The sequence below is a fragment of the Nannobrachium achirus genome (assembly GCF_963921795.1).
Source record: "Nannobrachium achirus genome assembly, chromosome: 15".
NCBI classification, from domain to species: domain Eukaryota; kingdom Metazoa; phylum Chordata; class Actinopteri; order Myctophiformes; family Myctophidae; genus Nannobrachium; species Nannobrachium achirus.
In genome coordinates this window covers 35,485,632-35,508,332 of record NC_137822.1, presented here as the reverse complement: position 1 = coordinate 35,508,332, position 22,701 = coordinate 35,485,632, and the positions used below count along the sequence as shown (strand labels likewise).

The 22,701-nt window shown below is 41.6% G+C and overlaps 2 protein-coding genes across 2 annotated transcripts; one reads left to right on the top strand and one right to left on the bottom strand.

Moving 5' to 3' along the window:
- Positions 1-574: 574 nt before the first annotated feature.
- alad (aminolevulinate dehydratase) lies at positions 575-15,875 on the bottom strand. Its single transcript, XM_080742994.1, has 12 exons — positions 15,814-15,875; positions 14,695-14,822; positions 10,311-10,361; positions 8,427-8,523; positions 7,705-7,840; positions 6,371-6,454; positions 5,358-5,446; positions 4,954-5,009; positions 3,902-3,989; positions 3,347-3,433; positions 2,803-2,932; positions 575-1,853 (listed from the first exon to the last, which is right to left on the bottom strand). The coding sequence occupies exons 2-12, from the start codon at positions 14,811-14,813 to the stop codon at positions 1,795-1,797; spliced, it is 996 nt and encodes a 331-aa protein (XP_080599120.1). The 5' UTR covers positions 14,814-14,822; positions 15,814-15,875; the 3' UTR covers positions 575-1,794.
- Positions 15,876-16,685: 810 nt separating this feature from the next.
- tmem203 (transmembrane protein 203) lies at positions 16,686-18,480 on the top strand. The gene is made up of 3 exons (XM_080743023.1): positions 16,686-16,783; positions 17,140-17,771; positions 18,352-18,480. Exons 2-3 carry the CDS (start codon positions 17,478-17,480, stop codon positions 18,472-18,474), a joined length of 417 nt encoding a protein of 138 aa, XP_080599149.1. The 5' UTR covers positions 16,686-16,783; positions 17,140-17,477; the 3' UTR covers positions 18,475-18,480.
- Positions 18,481-22,701: the final 4,221 nt, after the last annotated feature.

Below are 22,701 nucleotides of genomic sequence, written 5' to 3'. Positions count from 1 at the left end.
AACTGGGCACTGGGTAATGGGTATGTGCCCTGTGCAAATCTGTATAGGCCTAATGTGTGTGTTAGTCTTAAGCATGATTTGTGCCATACAATTGAGACATTCTATCAATCTACCATTTGGTAAATAATCTCTTTAAATATTCCTGAATACATATGAATTTTGTGGATAAGAGAGAAAGAAAAACAAATATCATACAATTCATATATTGCATAATTTGGCAAATACCATTAACCTTAATCATAAAATATAAATTCCATGAACACCAAAACTAATAAAACTAAAGATAATAAACTTTATTTTCACTGGATAAACCACCTTTCCGCTGCCATTGGAAATGATGGAAACCAGATGCAATTGGAAATTGGTTGAGCTTCACATGACAGTTAGCTTGCTGCAGAATATAGTCACGGCAACCACACTTGCAATTTCCAATTGCATATTTTCTAGTTCAATAACACAATCAGTGAAACAGATTCATTGTTGTTTTAAGTGAAACCAAATAAAGACCTTTTTTACTCATCAATATTTTTATTTTCAATTTGGCAGGGTTGTATCTGCCATAGAAATGGTTCATTTGGCTCCAAACACAAGTACTTAAATAGTAAGCATGTAAATACTTCAAAGAACAAGACACAAACAGGAACCCACGTAACATAACATACTGTATGGTAAAGAAAACATAAATTTTACATTCTATACAGGATAGATTGACTGTTTTTTTTACCCCTCTTACTATTGGTTCTGGTTAATTAGCTGAGCAAAAGTATTTGGCCATTTCCTCTAATATTGGCAGTCAGGACAGAGGCAGACTGCCTTCATTTATTTGACTTCAATCAAGAGAATCAACAGCGTTATTAATCACTCACTCATATAGGTACATGTGGCATGTTCAGCAAGACTGTGCTGAAACACAAGATTGTAGTGAAATAAAACTAAATATTGTTATCGTGTACACCAGGGATTCCCAAACTTTGTCTCAGGGCAACCCATAAATATTGTTTTAATCTGAGGCACCCCTACATTATAATTTTCACTCCCAGCACCTTATATGTATAGCATATCGTCGTTGTCGGGTGGAAACCTTGTACGGTATGTCCGAGATCGTTTGTTTTGTATTTATCTAACAAATGTACTGAACTAGTGAAAACAGAAGATCGCCTCTGATCGGCTGTTTTCACTAGTTTTGCGCGACGGTCTTGTATGATGCTTTACCAAAAGACATACACATTTGAAACTTGGAGATACAAGGTTTCTGCCTGACAGTGACGATATTTTAGTGATTATGTTGCGAGGAAAACGTTGAGACAATAGCCATTTTGGTTAGAACTGACTGAAAATAACATTATCTCGCAGCACCCCTGGACTGCCGTCACGGCACCCTAGGGTGCCCTGTCACCCACTTTGAAAACCCCTGGTGTATACTGTATTTCTGTTGTTAGCACATTCTCACAGAACATGCCACACTAACATCTCGCTGCTTGTACCTGCATGTAGGAGCGACAAATGAACGGTCTTGATTGACGTCAAATTAAGGCATTACGTGAACCTGTCCTGACTGCCTCTCCCAATGTTAGAGGAAAGCAATGAAGGAAAGCCAAAAGGAAACGTTATCATGCGGGTAAAACGTCTAATTTGGCCCCAAACAAAACGTACTTGGTATAAATCCGTCAATGACTCTAACCAATGTTGTACCAAGATTGTTGAAACAAGTTATTGATTAATATACATACATTAAGGGGATAAAAAATGTATAGTGTTTCCTGGTCCAGTGTTTCTCCATTGCATGGACGTGGTCTACTGTTTCAGCCAGGTGAGTAGTTGAGGTGTGTAGTAGGTGATGATGATGTCAGCACCTGGAACAAGGAACATTTACACTGAGCTTTTGTTTGGTTTCTTTTTAACCAGAAAAAAACATTTAGTAGTACTTTTCAGTGATTATCGTGGCCATGTATATGAAACAATTTATTTAAAATATTGTTATATTGAAAATCAACATGTTATTATGTTGAGACATAAGTGATGCATCAACGTATGCCTTGAAGAGGGCTTGAATGCAATTGGATACCCTGTGTTCATTATTTCCTAAAATGCCTGAGTAGGCTACGTTTTGCTGCATGAAGTGATGTAAACTTAGTGTTATTACTTCTTTATGTAGTTCTTTCGTTTTGATTATAATAAATATGCTTTATTTCATTATGTTAGAGAGTGAGTAATGAATAGAGTGATTAGAGCATTGGTTCTCAAAGTGGATTGCAGGGACTCTGTGGGTTCCTTTACGGGGGTCTAAATTGACCTCTGCAAGTCTGTAACTCTTAAGCCCCTTTTCCACTACAGGGCCGAACCAGAACTAGAACCAGAACTTTCCAGAACCAAGAACTTTAAAGAACCTGTGATGTTCCGGTACCATATAACCAGACCTAACCGGGAAGGTCCCAGTAAAGAGCAGCAGGTTCCCAGAACTCAAGTTTAGTACTACATCAAGAGCAGGACCTAAAAAAAGGTTCCCAGAACCTTGTCTGAAACCGGGCTGCGCTATGGAAACAAAACAAGAACCGGAAAAAAAATAGGTTCAGGTCCTGGAAAGTTCTGGTTCCGCCTCATAGTGGAAAAGGGGCTTGTAACAGTATACAAATGGAACCAAATCATTTGGTTCCATTTGTATATATTTGTATACTGTTACAAGCCCCTTTTGTATAATGTCAAAACATTTGAGAAACACTGGATTGGAATAATGTTGTGGCCATTCAAACAGCCTCTCAATGAATGAATGTACAGCTGACATCCCGTGGCCTCTCCTCTCACCTGCTCTGCGGAAGGCGGTCATTGCCTCCATTACAGCCGCCTGCAGGTCAAACGCTCCGGCCTGGGCGCCGTGCCACAGCATGGCAAACTCCCCGGACACGTTGTACACCGCCAGGGGGTGAGTAGGGTGCTGTACACAACAGAGAGGGAACAGGGGGTGAGTAGGGTGCTGAACACAATAGAGAGGGAACAGGGGTGAGTAGGGTGCTAAACACAACAGCGAGGGAAAATAATTATATTTGAACCCCACTGAGATGTAATTACTTATTTTACACTTGGTTTCGTGCTGATATAGCCGATCTACAAGCTCACAACGCGTCGCAGCTATTTTCAGCACGCAACACCTGAGAGCAACCAAACATAAAATGACTCTCTTCTCCACTAGTCCCTCCCTACGTTTTCGTCTAGTTTTAGTTTTTATTTTGTTGACAAAATTGACAATATATTTAGTCTTAGTTTTAGTCATCACAGTTTAGTTTTGATCTAGTTTTCGTCAGTGAAAAAATGTAGTCGACAAAATCAACACTGCTAGTCAGCCACTGACCTTGTCCTTCACTTCTCTCAGGATGTCCAGATAGGGGAGTCCTGGCTTCACCATCAGCATGTCAGCTCCCTCCTTAACATCTCGCTCCTGATGGCATAGAGTTAAAAGCACACACACATTGCTGATCATGCGCATGATGGAGAAATCACCTGCGCCTAATAAACACATTTTACACAGTATTTTCCTGATTTTTTTAAAGGAGTAGTTCACCCCCAAAATGACATTTTTTCAATCGATTACTCACCGGACTTGAGTTAAAGAAAAAAGAAAAAGAAAAAATGGTTTCTGTCACATTCCTAAGATAATAATTTTATTTGACTATAATAAATGTGCCCCCATTGATTCCGGATGGAGACAGTGAGACACAAATGCATTTGTGCGGCCGGAAGTCTCCATGGGATGAGTAATCAAAAATAAGTAATCTTGGGAGTGAACTATCCCTTTAAAGTACATTTCTGATCTGAAGAATACAAATTTAAATCAACGTCTTTCCAAATACTCTCAGAACCCAAATGCAATATCGTTACCTCAGCCCTGAGCCATACACTCACTCACCACGGCTCGTAGGGCCAGGCCTCTTGCACCAGGAGGCAGCTGATAGCAGCGTCTGTCTCCAAACGCAGGCTTGGACTGTGCAGCATCTCTATAATACAGAAACACACAATGCATTACATTTTGTATAACACGGTTCTATTGTGGAAATAGCAGATCTACATGCTCACAACGTCTCGCAACAACATTGCTCATTAAGTTCATCATCTGGGGACCTCCTCAAAATAATTTGGGGTCCCGAGTCCTCCCGACCCACAGACAGGTTGAGAACCACTGTAGTCTAGTAAATATAGGGAAAAAATACACTCAGGTTCGACAAAATTGTATTATTTAGTTTTTCAACTGATTCTGTTAGGAAATTAGGTCTACTAGCCAGGATAAAAAATCTACCATGATCTGCTCACTGCAAATACCCACAGTGGCCAAATCAAGTTGGGCTCCCATCGATATATATAGGAGGAAAATACCCAGAAAAGAAGGCTGCTTTAAGTAGGATGTGAGGGGTCTAACTAGGGGTTTGTCATGATGCTGAATCCATTGCAAGCATTTGTTTTGCACAAGAAACATTCCTTGGGTTAAAAATGGCCCCAGAACATGATGGTTTAGCGATGAAAAGTGATGAGTTGACAGAAAACGCCCAGGTTGTGGGCGTTTTCTGGGGCCAATTAATGTTTTTTGTGCAAAACAAATGCTTGCAATGGATTCAGCATCATGACAAACCCCTAGTTAGACCTTGCCTGACTGCGAGCGCCAGACATCTCACACAAACCACCCACCAACAGGGGGTGGTGATTTGCGGACTGAAGTATCAGGCTAAGTTAGACCCCTCACATCCTACTTAAAGCAGATTTTTTTCTGGGTATTTCTATTTTCCTCCTGTATAGAAAGTCGATGGGAGCCCAACTTGATTTGGCCACTGTGGGTATTTGCAGTGAGCAGATCATGGTAGATTTTTTTATCCTGGCTAGTAGACCTAATTTCCTGTCAGAATCAGTTGAAAAACTAAATAATACAATTTTGTCCAACCTCTGCCTTATTTAAAGCACAGTACATACCTGAAGGGACCATAGTAGCAGGAAGCAAACTTCGCACTATAGCTCAACACTGACACCTAGGGGACAAATGTTTTAATTAAAGAGGCATGGTTTGACTTCCAGTTCAGGTTAAAACTACATGGCAGTGTAAAAAACATGGCAGGCCAATAAGCAACGCAGCTACAGCTAATCTAGCACACTATTCTCACAAGCTGCACCTGTCTTGCTTACATCACGGACTATGATATTTAATAATCTACTGTCATTTCTAACCAGAAATGGAAAAACAAATACAAATGAATTTGGACTAGTGTTTCACCCCCTTTAAACAGTGACAATAGACTTAAAATATGATAATTTCCTTTATTTTACTGTTGGTATTTTCCTAAACGCATCACAGTGAAGAGGCCCTCTGTTTTGTTTACCTTGTTGCCCAACTCGTTGGACATCAGTGCTTGTTTGATGGCTCTGACTCTCCCATCCATCATATCAGAGGGAGCAATGATGTGGCAGCCTAGAGAGTAGTGACACAATCAGGGCAGGAATTTCATGGAGGCCATGAAGGCCATGGCTGGCTTTTACATGCATGTAAAAGCACCACGTTGTGAGCTTGTAGATCTGCCATTTTACAAAACTGATTCACATGTCACAGGCCAACAAAAGACACTGGATTGTACATGACAAGAAAGAGACACAGGTGTCAAATAAGCCTGATGGCTTCATCCTTTCCTTGCACTGTATTTTGTTCCCATGTATATGTAATGTTACATGTTTTATATGATGTGCTAATAAACTATACTGCAACATATTGACAAGAAAGAGAAGCCACTGTGGCCTCAGGTCATGCCATTGGTTTGAGGGGCACAAGGCCAAACAGAGGGGCAACAACAGCCATGGCCTCCATGAAATTCCTGCCCTGGACACAATACATCTGTAAAATATATAACCAATATCCAGCTATTTTCACTATGTTAAAGCGTTTAAAATATATATAATTAAGGAACAGACGTTTTGGACATACCCCACCCAACTACAACGATATATATATAATGTAGCAACATGATTTAAAAATAGGGGCGCCTGCATAAAAGCCCCAAAAAACAAGCTTTCTCGGAAAGCTTGGTTTAGAATTTAGAAGGCTTTTGTGGAATCAGCCTCAGGTCATGGGAATCCTATCGTTCTAATGTGATGAGAATGTGACTCTTTCCATTGTGTTCCCGTCTCGAGAGCTCGCTTGTGGAAATACCACCAGACCACGCAGAACCCATGGAAAACTGTCATCTTACAACTTCATGATTGTATATCGGCACATTTCCCTTTACGTTTTATTTCATATCTTTATTATAGCATTATGTTACTGAAAATAATCATAATGGGGAGATGGTTAAGAGTAGTTAGTTTTGATAACAATACATGCTTATGAAAAAATAAAACTTACCAGCCCGGGCATACGCCACTGCCACTTCTGCCAGGCGTAGACAGCTGGCATCATTGTCAAGTGTACCATCCTCTCGTAAAATGCCTGGAACATGATTAAGAGCATTGTCACCACGATGTGTCAATTCACAACAACATATTTAATGGGTGATTGTAGAGGTGATCTATATGTCAGTGTTGATATTGTAGACTAAAAAATGTTTGTCGACTACCCTTTTTCACAGACGTAAACTAAATATTAAATTAAGAACTAAATAAAGGCTAAATAAGATATTGTCAATTTCGTCAACAAATAAAAACTAGACTAAAATGTTAGGGAGGGACTAGTGGAGAAGAGATGCAGCAGAACAAAAAGACAGGTCATTTTATGTTTGGTCGTGCTCGGGCGTTACGCTCTGAAAATAGCCGATCTACAAGCTCACAGCGCGTCGCAGCTTGTAGATCGGCTATTTTCAGCATGCAACCATGTTTAAATCAGGCCATACGACGCCATCAAAGCCTGCCAAAATATCAACACTGCTATATAAACCTGCCACAAAAAGTTCGGAAATCTAACTTTGGTCGATTATATCTCCCCTTTAAACCCAAATGGTATTGTGTTTTATATCATTTTTATTGTTGATTTGTCACCTTTACAACGAGGTACAGCTTGTAAGCATCGGACATTCGAAGCATGAGCTAGACAGCCAAACGTGTGGGTAGCGCCTACCCAAAATTTGCCAACATTCGGTCCATTATATCCCCCCTTTAATTGTGCCAAATGGTATTGTGTTTGATATCATTGTTATCGTTGATTTGTCACCTTTACAATGATGTACAGCTTGTAAGGATCTGGCATTCGTGGAATGAGCAACAGAGCCAAACGTGTGGGTAGCGCCCCTCCAAAAATGGTCAAAATGGCCTGGCAGGCCTGCAATACTGTTCTTTTGGTGTTCACCTTTGTTACTTGGGACATCGAATGATTGCACTCTCTCACAGCACACAATAACAACACATATTGGCAATTTTTACACTTTGTTAATGTTAAGCTGTGTCAGGGAAGCCCAAAACGAGAGTAAATGCCAGCAGAACAGTATATTGCAAGCCATTTTGGCAAAATTCTGGTCGGCGCTACCCACACGTTTGGCTGTGTAGCTCATGCCTCGAATGCCCGATGCTTACAAGCTGTACTTCGTTGTAAAGGTGACAAATCAACGATAAAAATGATATAAAAAAACACAATACCATTTGGGTTTATTAAAGGGGAGATATAATTGACCAAAGTTAGATTTCCGAACTTTTTGTGGCAAGTTTTATAATCGATAGAGAGGAGTTGTTCATTGAGATAGCACTGACCACAGTGTCCATGTGACGTATACGGACAGAGACAGAGGTCACAAGCCACCAGGAGGTCAGGGAACAGGGCTCTGATCTTCTTCACGGCCAGGACTGCAGGGGTGTCGTCAGTGTCTGCACCAGAGCCCCTCTCGTCCTGACGGACCGTGTGGGAAGAATTGTGAGTTATGTCCACACAAGATGACTTACATCACTAATATGTCAGACTTAAATCCTGTCCTACGAGGTGATACTTTCACCTCAGTACGCACCACAACGGGCAAGGACTAGTTGTACTGAATGGTTTGATTAGTATGACAAATGTCACCTGATCTCAACCCAATTGAACACCTTGGGAGATTTAGGACGGCACTCTCTGCTGTCATTGTCAAAACAACACTAAGCGAGAACATTTTGTTAGAATATTAGAATGTATTCCATCATTCCAGACACTAAAATATACGCAGAGGTGCACTCACTGCACTGAAGCTGTAAGACAAAACCTGTTGGTTTTTCCTTTAATTTGTCATCTTCTGTTTTTGTTCAGTAGCTGGAGGAATTCTGACAGGATGATGAAAATGATTCTTATCATCCTTCAATGTATTACCAAATGTAATTAATATGCAATGCAATATGCATACAGTACATGTGAGCAATGAAGGGAAATCAAATAACACACTGTGTCATGAAAACAAACAACATGTCAAACAGGCCAAAAGCAAAAGCACCCACAGATCACCCACCTTTGCCACTTTTGCAGGAACGCCAAAAATCAACACGCACTTCAAGCCATTCTCCACAAGAGGGCGCAGCATTCCCTCAAGCTTGTTCACCCCATATCTATGAACAGGGAAAATGGTTATTCAGAACAGCAATAAATGCTGTACACCAAGGCGTACAATTATCATCTTTACATTTAATCAAGGTTTAAGAAATCACATTCATTCAAATATTGACAGCAGCCTAGCCTGTAACAACATGGCACAATATGTTTTCTGCGCTGCACTGCTTCTATAAAGCAATGGTTCTCAACCTGTGGGTCGGGACCCCGGGGGGGTCCCCAGATGATACATAACGTGAAACATTGTTTTCTCACTCACCAGTAAAAAGACCAACAGAAAGTGTATAGAGGGTTTATGCATATTTCTAAAGTGACAATTTAAGGACTTTTTAATACCTCTAAAATGACAAATTAAACATTGGCCAATTTGTGAAATATTAGAGGCGGACATTGTGAAAATAGCCGATCTACATACTCACAATGCCTTGCAATGCGAGGCGTTGTGAACATGTAGATCGGCTATTTTCACAATATAACCGTCTTTAACAAAATGTAATGCCTCAACTCTTAGTGCTCGTCAGGGTCAGTTAAAATATGATTATTTTGGGGGTCGCGTCCTGAAAAGGTTGAGAACGACTGTTCTATAGGACTGAACTTAGAGCACGCTGCATGAATGTTCACGATATGAATGTGTGCTTGTATTCAGAGCAACAGTTAGCCAACTATCTTCTATCTTCTTATCTGGCTCCAGCTACAGTGGTGGTTGGACACAGGCCCACCCTAACCTCACTGCATTTATCTGAGGAGTGGCCTTGGCCTGGGTTCTGCGTCTCCCCCACATCATCAGTCAGCATTGAACCACCAGCATCCATATATATTCTGGGAGGAACATTATCCAAAATAGCCAATCTACAAGCTCACAGCACCTTGTGAGATTGAGTGTAGAAGGCAACAAGAGCAGACTCAAGTACAGAGCCAACTGTTAACAATTTACGCATTTAGGAGACACTCTTGATCCACAGCTCAGGGCTCCATGCTAGTGTATTTTCTGTTATTGTGGGGAAAGCTTTTGCTGAAAATAGCCGACCGAGAACCTTACGACACGCTTGTCGATCTGCTATTTCCTGGGAAAGCTTTCCCCACAATACGGATGTTGGGGTTCAAGTAGTCTCGTGAGGCCAGACTGTTGCCTCCGCGATTTGGGCAAATGCTCCCAGCATACAGTCTGGCAAACGGAAATAGAAACGATGAGTGCGAGATAAAGCGGATGTGACGCAACCGCTCCCTTGGTGCAGTAGCAATAACATGTCCTACTGGAAGCGTCAAGTCTCCTTTCAATATTTCTGGGGGCGTTATTTCGTCTTTCTCTGGTGTTATTGGTGTTACCTCCATGATGTTTTCAAACGTTTTCTTAAACTATACACCCATAACAAGAATAGGCCGCTCGAATGACTTTGTCTGAGCTTAGCTATTGTGTTTCTGTTATGTTTCCAATGGGACTACAGTTCAGTGCAGCACTGGCTACTTCCGATACTCGCCGTTCGGGAGCTGCCGTTCCAGACTCTATATAGCATTCGGAGATTGTGGAATAGTTGTCTGGCTACGCGAGACTAGGGTACAAGTGGTTAATTGCAATACCTCGACATGTAATCGCTCAACAGCAAACAGGGCAGTCCAAGCAATTCGTCAGTTTCTCTCTTTTTTTGTGCATTCAATAATATTATACAAATGTTCATACAATGTTAAAAGGTAAACAAAATATAATATGAATCATGTACACACACACACACACACACACACACACACACACACACACACACACACAAACACACACAGCGTTCCTTACCTAGCTATTCCTGGTAGGCTGGCAATTTGCTCGACTGCATCTTCGCTGTCTCTGTAGGGGAGAATATGAAAAGAAACAACGATCAAATCAACATGTTTTCCCTCCTCTTAGCTCTTGTCTATAATTCTTACACCATAAATGTGATTTATTGGGCTTTGGGGGTACATGGGAAGTGGGCTCTGGTGTTTGCTATCTATGCCATTAGCTCCATGTGTCACCAATACGTAATGTTAGCATTAACTCATTTAGAACGGGTACACAGTATTGTGTATCATTATTTTATGCTTTAACTATTGAAAAATAGCAGATATACAAGCTCACAGCTGCGAGCTAGTAGATCTGCTATTTTTGAAAAATCGTGAAAATTAGAATTTTGACCCGATTCTATAAGTGTCTTTTGAATCCTTCTAAGGTTTTTTTTGAAAAACCTATGTTTCTATGTCAGCAATCTGGCCAGCCATCGTCAAAGAAAAGGTACTTTTCACTTAACTGGAGCTCAGTTAGTCTGTTCTTAATCTTGAGAGACTACTATGTCAGTGGTTCTCAAACTTTTTCATGTGAAGGACCCCCAAAATGATATGTATTTGGCCACGGACCCCCATCTCAAAATATTTCGTTCCAGTGACCCCCCCAGAAGCAAAATTTGAGTTACAAATGTTCGCTTTGAAAATACACATATTCAAAGATTTGCACACATTTTCACGACTTTTTCCAAAAATAGCAGATCTACAAGCTCGCAGCATGGCACTCGGTGCCGCGCTGTGAGCTTGTATATCTGCTATTTTTCACTGGTTAAAACATTCAATAATCCTAGGCCTAAATACAGGAAGTCACTCTGGATAATAGCACCAACTAACTGCCTAAAATGTAAGCAAAGCAAAGACGAGTGCAGAGGGCCAAGCAAGTATACAGTACCTATCTAATGTTCTTTGTTTTCCAGTACTTTATTCCTAATCCCTGTAGTGTGCATTAAGTAAGTAAGACTGTCTGATGGGGGGTCATCATCTGCCCCCCAGTGTCTGTGCTCTGTGGGTCTATGGGCTTTTTCATCTAAAAGCGGAGAATCAGCTTTTCATTTCTGGCAGTCTGAGCAGGAAAAACACCTCCAACAACAATAGATACACTGGCTGCCCCATTTGCACCTTTTACCAAGCTACACAAGCGGCCAACTCTGCATATCAATGTGTTGACATGGAACCAGTATATCAAGTCAACACAGTATATAAACTCGGCAGCAAGATTTTGAGCTGCTGTGATAGGAGAAGGATATCAAATGGAACACAACCATCTTAAAGACTACCGATCATGGTGTACAGTACACATCGAGTAATCTCCATATACAAAAAAACGTTCCACCCCTTCAAATTGTACATATTTCATTTTGATTGTATTATATTGATTGATTGTATTATACTGTGTACACTTCTGCTTTGGCAATGTAAACGTATGTTTTCTCATGCCAATAAAGCCCTTTGAATTGAAATTGAATTGAATATATGGTGCTAGTAAAACCGAGCCACCATTAAGGCAGGGTTTGCTACAGCACACCCAAGTTGAGCTCTTGCCCACTCCTGAAAGACTGACCGAAGAAAAAGTCATGCCCTGTCGTCATCTCATGCTGAAGACGTACAGTACATGTTTGAACATTATTTGAGTTGTTAACTTTGCTGTTGTAAACTTGTAAGTGCAATTTTGAAATCACTCCATCGTTGCTCCAGATCTGATAATGCTGACCACTGTGTTTCTTTGAAACCATACATAGCTTATACTAGCATATTGTATTTTATAAACATCTTATATCATGCTCGTTGCGATATAGCTCTTTCACAATAGAAATAATCAGATTAGTCTTGTCATTCAAGTCATCTAGAAGACGAGTACTGATTACTGATTTCACAAGGCATTTGCCTAAAATGGTGACACCCACCCCCTTGGCTTTGGGGCTCACTTATGAGAAATAACATTAAACACTAAATTAATCACAAATTGATGTGAGTCCTGAGAACTTGGATCAAACACCAGTTGTAGATTTCAGAACATGACCCTGAGACAAGCTAGGATGAGAGAGGAGAGGTAGAGAGTGCATAGGATGCCACTGCCAGTCAGCGCCCCCTTTGTTTTATTGCTGTGTGAAAGAGATAATGTTCTTGGCATTAACACGCTCTATAGAGAAGAATGTGTTATTGTTTTTGCTTATCCAATATGAACTGAGAGTCACAGGAGGGCAGGTCAGTCTTGTCTTCTTGTCTGTCTTTGGTGTAGGTTGGATGTACGTATATGTGTGTGTGACTGTTACTGCGCTGTAAATAAATGTGTTCTATATTAGGGCATGTTTTCACTACAGTTCCGGAATTTTTCCTGCAAAATAATTAGCATAATAATTTTCAACTTGCCGGGAGTTTTGTTTTTTGGGTGTTTTCACATGAGCAAAAATGCAGGCATAGCCATAAAATACATCGTTTTCACTAAAACCATTGTCACGGTATAAGTCCGTGTTGCCAGTAACCTGACTTTCGCCAGATAGTTGCAGCAGTGCGTAACGCTCTGCCTTACATCTGGGATCTCTCGGCCAGACTCTATGTAAGGGGCGGGCCATTTTTTGAATTTCTGTAGCAGGTGATTGGATGTGGCCGTTTCTAGTCTGGGAGTGCCAACTCCAACCACTCATATTGGCCTGTCTGCATGACGTTGCAGACAGGCAACGTCATGCACTCAGGCAACGTCACTCTATTGGCTCAGAGCCGCCCAGAGCCCGCCCATAGCTGCCGCTGATTGGTCCGGCCCGGGACTTTACGAGTGTTATCAACGCTGGCGGACCGAGCCCAGATGGTAAAGCAATGCAACGCAATGCTGCCACCATCTGGCGAAAGTCAGATAATGTTGCCAACTTTGCGAGAGAAATAAGCAACCAGGTGTACGAAAATAAGCCCAAAAAGTGATATTATCTAGGCCACAAGAGCACTTTAAAACTAAACGCATCGCCGCATCAGCTACTTGAAAAGTGATCTAGAAGCTTACCAACAAATAAAACGCAACCAGAAACTATCAAATTATATATAAGCAACTTTACGGAAATCAAGCCCATAGTCGCTTATAAGTAGCAGGCATGGCAACACGCCATACAGTCTCACTGCTTGTTGAGCAGCCGTAACGGGTGCTTCGAGTCTTCGCTTCTGTCTTTCTTTTTGCCAGACCCAGGGGGTCGGCCTACATAAGGCTTTGTCGGTCGGTCTGTCGGTCGGTCTGTCGGTCTGTCGGTCCCTCTTTTCCTCAGTGTGCCTGTCCCTCTTTTCCTCAGTGTGCCTGCTCATCTGCCCCTCCCTTCCCTTGCTCGGCTGATTGCCTTGAGTGCCGTCACCTGTACAGGACCAGCTGAGTTGAGTTGGCTGACGAGCTGCTGACACTATAAATTCCTCAGCCCATCTACAAGCTCACAAACATTTCCAGCAGCTCAGCCTATACAATCCTGTGTGTTCATGTGTTAGTTCAGTGCCATACTAGTCAAAACAGCCGATCTACAAGCTCACTACGCTTTGTTGCTGAGACTATAAAATCCTGTGTGTTCATGTGTTAGTTCAGTGCCATACTAGTTTTCATTGCGGGTCTGGCACGACCAGGTGACCTGGTCTAGTTCTCTCTCACCCGGCCTGAACGGTTCCTGAACCCTTCAAATGGATTTAACAAGTTACAAGACATATTCTTCATGCAAAAACACATAAGGCTCAGAAAGGATCGCTGCATGATGCAACGTGTTGCACTTGTGGGCTTGTAGATTATTAGCTGTGTTTTTTTTTTCTTCTGGATGACCAGAGAAAGAAAGAGACTTCTGCTGTGTTTGTCAATGCGATTCTAGCCTAAATAATTAATCCCCTATACAAGGTGAAGCTGTAGACCTACTTTATTTCTATATATTCCTTTACATTCAGGTCGTTTTCAATCCCAGATACAATGTTTTAAACTGTTAACTGGCTCCTTTCATGCACCTGGTTGTAAAAAAAACGGCAAATTCGCGGCATGCGTTTTCACTGGAGGGAAATGTGTATTGTCACGGTACTTTCAGCGAAAATTACTAGGTATTTTCACGTCACGTTTGGGGCACCAAAACTTCCGGCACACAAAATAGGTGGCCGTTTTCACATGGCGTGAATTTCAAAATTGCCGTAATTTTGGAAAAAACTTCCAGAAGTTTTGCTCTATGAAAACGGGGCTTTAGCTGTTCTTTTGAGAGTTTTAATTCCATAAATGATGTAGGATTTATACCCTCAGTGGCCAAATACATATCATTTTGGGGGTCCTTCAAGTTTGAGAACTACTGATCTATTAGAAGGCATTTATAGAATCGGCCTCAGGTTTTAATGGGTTAATACAATATATATATATTTACGTGATGAAGATTGGGTAGATGAGGTTCTCGGGTCTCAAAGTGGTTGCTGCGGTCTGCCAGCACCGGAGTGTTGGGTGGAAATATCCACTGTGAAGAACTGACTCCAGGGCTGTCTGCATGTCTCTGTCCTGACCGAGGAAGAGAACAAAACAACACAGTAAAACCTCAGACAGTGTACCAAACGCGACCAAATGGACCCCCTTCCAGTGGACCTGTGACTCTCAGAGTGTACACTACACTCACAGACTTGAATTGATCAAGCATGCATGATGTTGGTTGTGAAAACAAATGTCTGCCAGTGCAAGAACCAAGGCTTTCTGTGTCGCAAACTGCAGAGATGGAAAATACATTTACTCAATTACTGTTTGAAGAAGTACACCTTAGATACTTTTACTATACAGAACAGAAGAAGTTCCGTTTCTACTCGACTACATTTCAGTACTTTTTACACCATTTTACTACAACCATTTCATTTGAAACCTTAAAAGTTACTTCTACTCCTTCAGTTTGCATATTATGCAGATTATTAACATAAAACAAACATTAACTGATAATAACTTCACCTTTTTAATAGCAGTTACAATATTTATGTGATGAAAACATGGACACCTTAGTAATTACAATCCAATAACATAACGGTGTGAACTGGACCTTACTGCATATCGAGTACATTAATTTGGGTATTTCTTAATATGTTGATTCAAATGCATGTGCACTTGTCACTGCAACCCATGTTTACTAGCCTATCTCTACATTGTGGTATTGCAACGTTGTACCTTTATCAGAGTGATCAGACAAGGTTACACCACTAGTCTGGCAGTGGCAAACTGCTGCTATAACAAATGAACCACGCCACAATTATATGTTCGGAAATTCGTAATCGTAACATTATGAACTTGGCAAGGCCAGCATGCTCGCATGCAGCTACAGTACAGCTAAAGTACTCTCTCGTGTGCCACTGCCAAGTTATATAATTACACACGTTCGAGAATGTACATGGTTCATATTGTTTGTATTACAACACGTCCGCAGCGTGAATAACTCCATGTATGAAATGTCATGAATACAAAAATAAATACAAATTGAAACAAGAAATGAACTAAAAGTGTCTGATCCTACCTTGGAGTTTCCTTGTAGTGGAGTGAGGTTGATCTTGATCTACTAGTGTCTTGGACCACTCGGATACCGTAGAATGAATGAAGCAGCATGCCTCCCGTCTCCTATTGGTTCTGCTGACTGAAGACCCGCCCCCGCGGCCCTTCCAGCCAATAGCATTCATTTCGGGTTGCTTTTCGTTTTGGGGACTGTTATCAGAGCATTGGTTCTTCAAACCTTTTTCATGTCAAGGTCCAGGACGTGAATGTTCCGGACCCCCAAATTGACACTTATTATCGCGCGGACCCCCATTTTAAAAGATATGCCAGGGACCCCCAAAAGAGAAGATTTTTACGTGATTCTCAACCATTTTAATTTCAAAGGACCAGACATGTATTATTTAGGCTACAGACCCTAATTTAATGTCATTTCTATCTCTAGAGACCCCAGGCTATATTGTAAAATAAATGTTAATTTAATTTTAGCTGGGGACCCTTTTAGCTGGGGACCCTCAGGAACTCCCACAAGTACCCCTGCCCCCTGGGGGTCTGCCTGGACCCCATTTGAGAACCAATGATTTAGTGAACAACAATCAGAATATATTTAACACTTATGTTTAGTATCTATTTCAGTGACAGGAGTCTGGAGAGAGCATTTTGTATGCCCATTACTGTTGCTTAGATTAGATAAAGAATTTTGGTATGACTTTAATTTTTTATGTTTTTTTTTTTTTTTTTTTACACTTTTAACCACTTATTGAAATCATAGCTTGAAATAAGTTGAACATTCAGGCATTTAAAGGTTGTAGTAGTATCCCTGCATTTGCTTTGATTCCGGTACAGTAGGTGGCGGTATGCACCTAATAGCAAAACACTAAAAGAAGAAGAAGACGACGAGGAAAATAATAGCAGAAGCCAGCTAATGTTGCTAGCTTCAGTAGCTGCCCTCATTTACACCAGCTAGATGGAACAAATAACGTCCAACATTTGACAAGGTAAAATATATGCTGCTAAAATACTAGGCTAGGTGCTGTTCCTTATCAATAATGTGTTGTTATTTGTAAATTGTATGTGAGCATCGTATGATGATGAGACAGCTATTGTACACAATGTAAAATCCTGATTCCTGACCATTAATTTCAACCCCAACAGACAGTGTAGAAATGCAACCAAATGCTATTTGGTTTAATTTGTACACTTTCAGGGGTTACAGAATACTGACCCATGGGCCAGTAGGCTCCATTTGTACACTCCAGTGGTTAAAATAACACCCAGGGTACTTCTGTGTAGGATGCTGTTTTGTCCTGTTTTATTTTGTATCTGAATGCTGTTTGTTTTGCTCTCATACTAGGCTGAAGGTTGCCTGCTGTGACTCAGGCCTTCTTCGAGTTTGTGTCACCACGGCCTTGGAGGAGTTCCGGTTCCGCTCTCCCCTCCTGGTTGGCTGTCGCCTCTTTTTCTCCAACAACACACACACACACCCTTGGGAGAGCAGAGGATTCAAGGATGTGACCCCGTTTACTCAGTCGCATTTTCCACTGAGGCAACAACAACATCACAGCTCACCACCGCGGCCACTGCCCGCTTTAGGTGGCCACCGCAGCCCCTGACTTTGGCCAGCGAGTGACGACTAGGCCTTAGTTAGTTCATCACCTGGTTGAGGGACCCCTCCCCTCCTATTCCCCCATCATGCTGTTCTCCCTCAGGGAGCTCGTCCAATGGCTGGGCTTCGCCACCTTCGAGCTCTTCCTGCACCTTACAGCCCTGCTGGTGTTCAGCGTGCTGGTGGCCCTGCGGGTGGACATGTTCGCGCCGGCGCTGAGCTGGTGGCAGGTGTTCGTGCCGCTGTTCGCGGCCGACGGCCTCAGCACCTACTTCACGGCCATCGTGTCCATCCGGCTGTACCAGGAGAACGACAAGCGGCTGGCGGTGCTGCGGCTGCTCTGGGTGCTGACGGTGCTCGGCCTCAAGCTGGTGTGCGAGGTGCGTGTGTCGTGGAATTCGGATCAATTAGTAATTAATGAGGCAATTAGGTGGCGATGGTTATGCTTTATGTACATGATATCATGGAGAGAAGTACAATACACACGTCATTGGTAAAGTAGTTCTGCCAGGAGGCACAAGTCAGACAACGTAGTTATACTGTGGCTGCTTCAAGGACGAGCTGAACCATAAAAACTAAAAGATAGGCTTTACAAAAACAATAGAAATCAGGCCTAGTGAAGAGTCTGGAGACATGTGAAACATTTGAGAACCAGTGGTTCTAGTGACTCAGTATGTTCCTTTAGGGTGGTCTAAATTGACCCATACAAGTCTGTAACTCTGACGGTGTACGAATGGAACCAAATGAACCCTGACATTTGGTTCCATTTTGTACACTGTCAGAGTTCAGGGGAGACCTTGAAATGTGAAAGTATGAGAAACACTGATGTAGGCTCTTACAAGCTATCAAATATCATAAGGCACAGATATGAATATCATAAGACGGACAACATAATGTACTGTAAATAAGGTCACATATAATCAATCATAATACCATAATATACTATAATATCTTCCTCAGGTGCTGCTGTGCCAGAAGCTGGCGGAGCGCGAGCAGGCCGCGCACCTGTGGTTTGGCCTCATCGTGTCGCCGCTCTTCATCCTCCTGCAGCTGCTGATGATCCGAGCCTGTCGCGTCAACTGAGCCACACGGGGTGACTGACGATGCTCTGTCCGCTTCTCCCGCCACGCATGCCTCTCGCTGCTCATGCACTGTCAAATCCTGATTGTTCATTTAAAGCGTGTGAATCAAAACAGCAACTTGGGTAAGGAGCGCAACTTGGTAAAGGAGCGCTTGTTTTTGGAGGAGACGACGGAGGCGTGCCATCTCAAGCGGACGTGAGACACTTCAGAGCGAGCTAAATCGAGTGATTCGCCGTGTTGAGCGTTGCGAAGTCCGCTTGAGCTCACTCAGCGCCGTTAGAAGTTGTAAACCAGGGGGCCAGAATAGTAAATCTTCGCCCCCCTGACCAAGTGAACACACCGGAGCGCTCCCTACCTCCGGTTCAGCTAAACGGAAACTTCCGCGGGTGGGTCTGGCCTTACCCAAGTTGCTGTTTTGATACACGCGGACACTTTTGGTAGGGGCCGTGTGTAGTTCCCTTGTCATGATGTAGTTAGTCCTGTTGGCGAGATGTAATGCTCCGTTGTGCAGTTGGCTAAAAGTTATAATCCAAAAAGAAATAGTGTCTCTGTTGTACAATAAAACTGCTCTTAAAGTCACTCTTTTTAGCACATGAACGCAAACAAGGCTGATTCTAACAATATATGACTTCACAAAACCCAGTACTATTTGTTGTCTCAATAAAAAGATCATTGAGACATTTTCTGTGGAAGAAGGAAGGAAGAAGACTTGAGACTAGATCTGCGGATCTGCATCTTCAAACTGTAAAATCAACAGGAAGTTTACTTTGTTCTTTTGAACAAACACAGCACTGAGTTTTGTGATGTTATACTGTAATGTTGTTGCCATTGGACTAGTTCCATAATGTCAAGGTGACTACACACAACCCAAACCTCTGCCAAAGTGTCCTTTTGCTTAAAAGAAACTTTAAACAGCAGATCTACAAGCTCAGTGTGTCACGATTCTCGAATCACAATGCACCAATTGTTATTTTTGAAATGGGGCTTAATTGGTTAACTCATAGTGTACAAATGGAACCTCATGGGGATGCATGATTAATCAGTCATCATATCACTTCAATATAGTACGATATTTACTTAAAAATGCAATATCGTTCAAATCGGTATCTGCAAAATAATCTAGATATTTTAGCTGTTAGATTTTATAATAATTGTTTGAATGTGAAGCTGAAAAATCCTTGTGATGATTCTTGAAGGCTATGGATTCAGTGTTTTCTGGGGAAGCTTCAAAATGCTCTTCCTGTGTAGAACAAATACAAGTAGGGAAATTCTTCTGTAACAATAAATGTTACATCTTTACATTTTAAGTTGTTTGAACTAATATGTGCGTTGGTAGACCTATTATTTCAGGTAACAATGCACTGTTTAAAAAAAGTCACAGTTACTGCAATCACAGTTACTGCATTATAAAAAAAAAACGTAGTTCGGATTTAGAAGGTGATTTTAAAATCGGCACTATATAAATGGTTTTGATTAGTCGGTTATCCGATAATGGCTCGAATATTTAAATGCATCCCTTAACGCTATCCTTACATCAATCCTTACATCGACCGTCAGGCTGTTGACGGTACCAATTGCCAAACTCTTATGGGATAACATAATTTGGTTCCATTTCTACACTCTTAAATGAACGCTGGATTTGACTCTGTAGGAGATATATTGGGGTGGGGGGGATTACACAGGCATCACATAATTTTGCTGGGGATGCCAACGATCGGTTCACACTAGTTGACACGTGGTGTCTTTCGCGTCTCATTTTATTTGATTCCTAAATTCATCTCAAATTGAATTATAGAGACAACGGCTTGTTAGAGATATGCTTTTTTTTCCTTGTTAAAAAAGCAAAAGTAACCAAAGACCAAGAGAGACATTGAGTTTTTGCTGGTCACCCTCCACAGGTTTGTCTACTCTGCAATGTCACCCCCACAGTATGTTGCCTTTGGGAGTTTGCTCTGTATTTGGTTCAAGTTTCCAGGTTCACTGGGGCACATGAACTGTTGTGTATATTTGATCTACATTATGATCCTACCACTCCTGCATGTATTCAATGCCTCATTTGAATGTAGTTCTTTGTTGTGAAATTCAATGTAAAATACGAGTTGATTCTGGAAAGACATGCACCTGTTATTTATGTTATGCTGTTTATCCTTGCTGCCATTTGTATAAATGTAAATAAACCAATATTTAACACTGTATCCACAAGTTTCCAACGTCCCATCATGCATTGCGCAGAGGTTGTGCGGCAGTTCCGGCGTCGCAGCCGAGAGTGATCTACAAGCTCACAACGGTTGCATCTGCTACGCGACGTGAGCTTGTATGTCTGCTGTTCTCCGGATGTGTCCCGTCCCACACATAATTCTACAGTAAATTTTCGCAGAAACAGGTGGATAGTTGACTTGTGCGTTATGTCTTATAAACATCATTGGGAACTACTATTTATGAAAGGCCATGCACCTAGCACCCCAATTTGGGTGGAAATAGCAGATCTATAAGCTTGTTGAGAGCTTGTAGATCTGTTTGGGGCAAAGAAAATGGTGTAGACTAGTGTAGAGGGAAAAAGTACACCAAGTACAGAAGTAACTCATGTCCAGTTTACTTATGAGAATGAACTAAGTGGTCATTATGTGGTGAGGAGGAATCTTTACCACAAGGTGGCACTGTTTACATTGTTTCTGGGCGTGGTGAGGGGAAACCAAACAAAACGGTTGCCACCGTAGCCTATATCAAAATCAGTTTGATTGGAATACTGAAATGGTTTTGTTGACAGTTTGACTAACCTAATTGTATTTAGTTTACATGGGGGTTACACCAATGGACGGACAGAAGGGAAAGCACGAATTGTAATGTATTTTAATGGTGTTCAGTTTGTCAAGCTGTCTGGTTTGCAATACAAGACTCACTAGACTAGAGGGTTTATTTGTAACTGACACAACAGGCTATAATTTGGGCCAAACTGTGTTAATTATGTTTCTTTTGAGTGGTGCACTTCGGGGCTCTGTGATAGGCTGGCGTGGTCATAAATATTTGATGAGGTACAATAATCCCTGTTGTTGCAATGCCAAGAATAGCCCCTTGACGCAGATGCTCGCAGTTCTTTAATGTATTTACACCAAACGGATTGTTTTATTATGCCACACGAATTCGCGTTTTACTAGCCTAGGCTTGAGAGCCCAAATGATAGACCTACATGTTGGCTTGGCTAATAATTAAGACAATTAAGTCACAGATCACAGCACACTGAGCTATATTTCCACAAAATGATGAAACAAAAATACAATGTGGATGGGTAAATACATAAAAATCACTAAGCATTAGGCATTGGGGAGTGGGGGTTAGGATAATGACTGTATCGACGAACAGGGTTAAAACTAGCATAGAGGTATGCTAGGCTAGCTTGTTAATAATCAATATAAGGTTAAAAGGCACGACGGTGTCGCGCGCCGAGACCTACCGCAAGTGGTTGATTGACAGCTCCGTCTCGCCTTGTCAACAATAGAAATGGGCGGGGTTTCGTTGTAAAAGGGCGTGTCTTAACCAATTCTACCAAATTGGGTTCTTTCTTTCTTTCTTTCTTGTACACAACATAGACATACTGTAGGTATGTTTGTTCCAAAAAGCTTCATACCCTGTACAAAATGTGACGCTGAGTCTGTTTTCAACTGTTTTATGACAGTTTGACACTTGCTTTTGCTCTGCACAATGTTTTCTCATGCCAATAAAGCTCCTTTGAATTGAACTGTAGGTACAAACAATACACATCAAAGCAAAGGGGAACAGGAGACAATAAATTACATAAGACGTGCCTTTTATTAGAGCCTTTTGTGTGATGGTGGGGTCTGAACAAAGTCTGTCAGTCACACAAAACACACTGCTACAATGGTACTACACAGCTTTAAATGTCACTCACTATTCAACCTACTACATTTCCTATCAGGTTACAAAAAAGTTTAAAAAAGTGCTTTGTAGTTTCTTGAGTGCTTGCCTGGAGGGGAATTGGATGAATGAAATATGGTAAAGGTAAAGCGGAAAGCCTAAATGTTGTCGTTTTTAAGGCATTGTATGAAGCCTGGTGACAATAGTGTTTCTGTAAACATTCTGTAGGCCTATACCTTTTCAATTTCTATTAATAATAGAAAATAAACAGGTCTACAGGTGCTTGTAGCGTTGAGGGCGGGGCTGTGTGTGTGTGTGTGTGTGTGTGTGTGAGAGTGTGAGTGAGAGAGAGAGA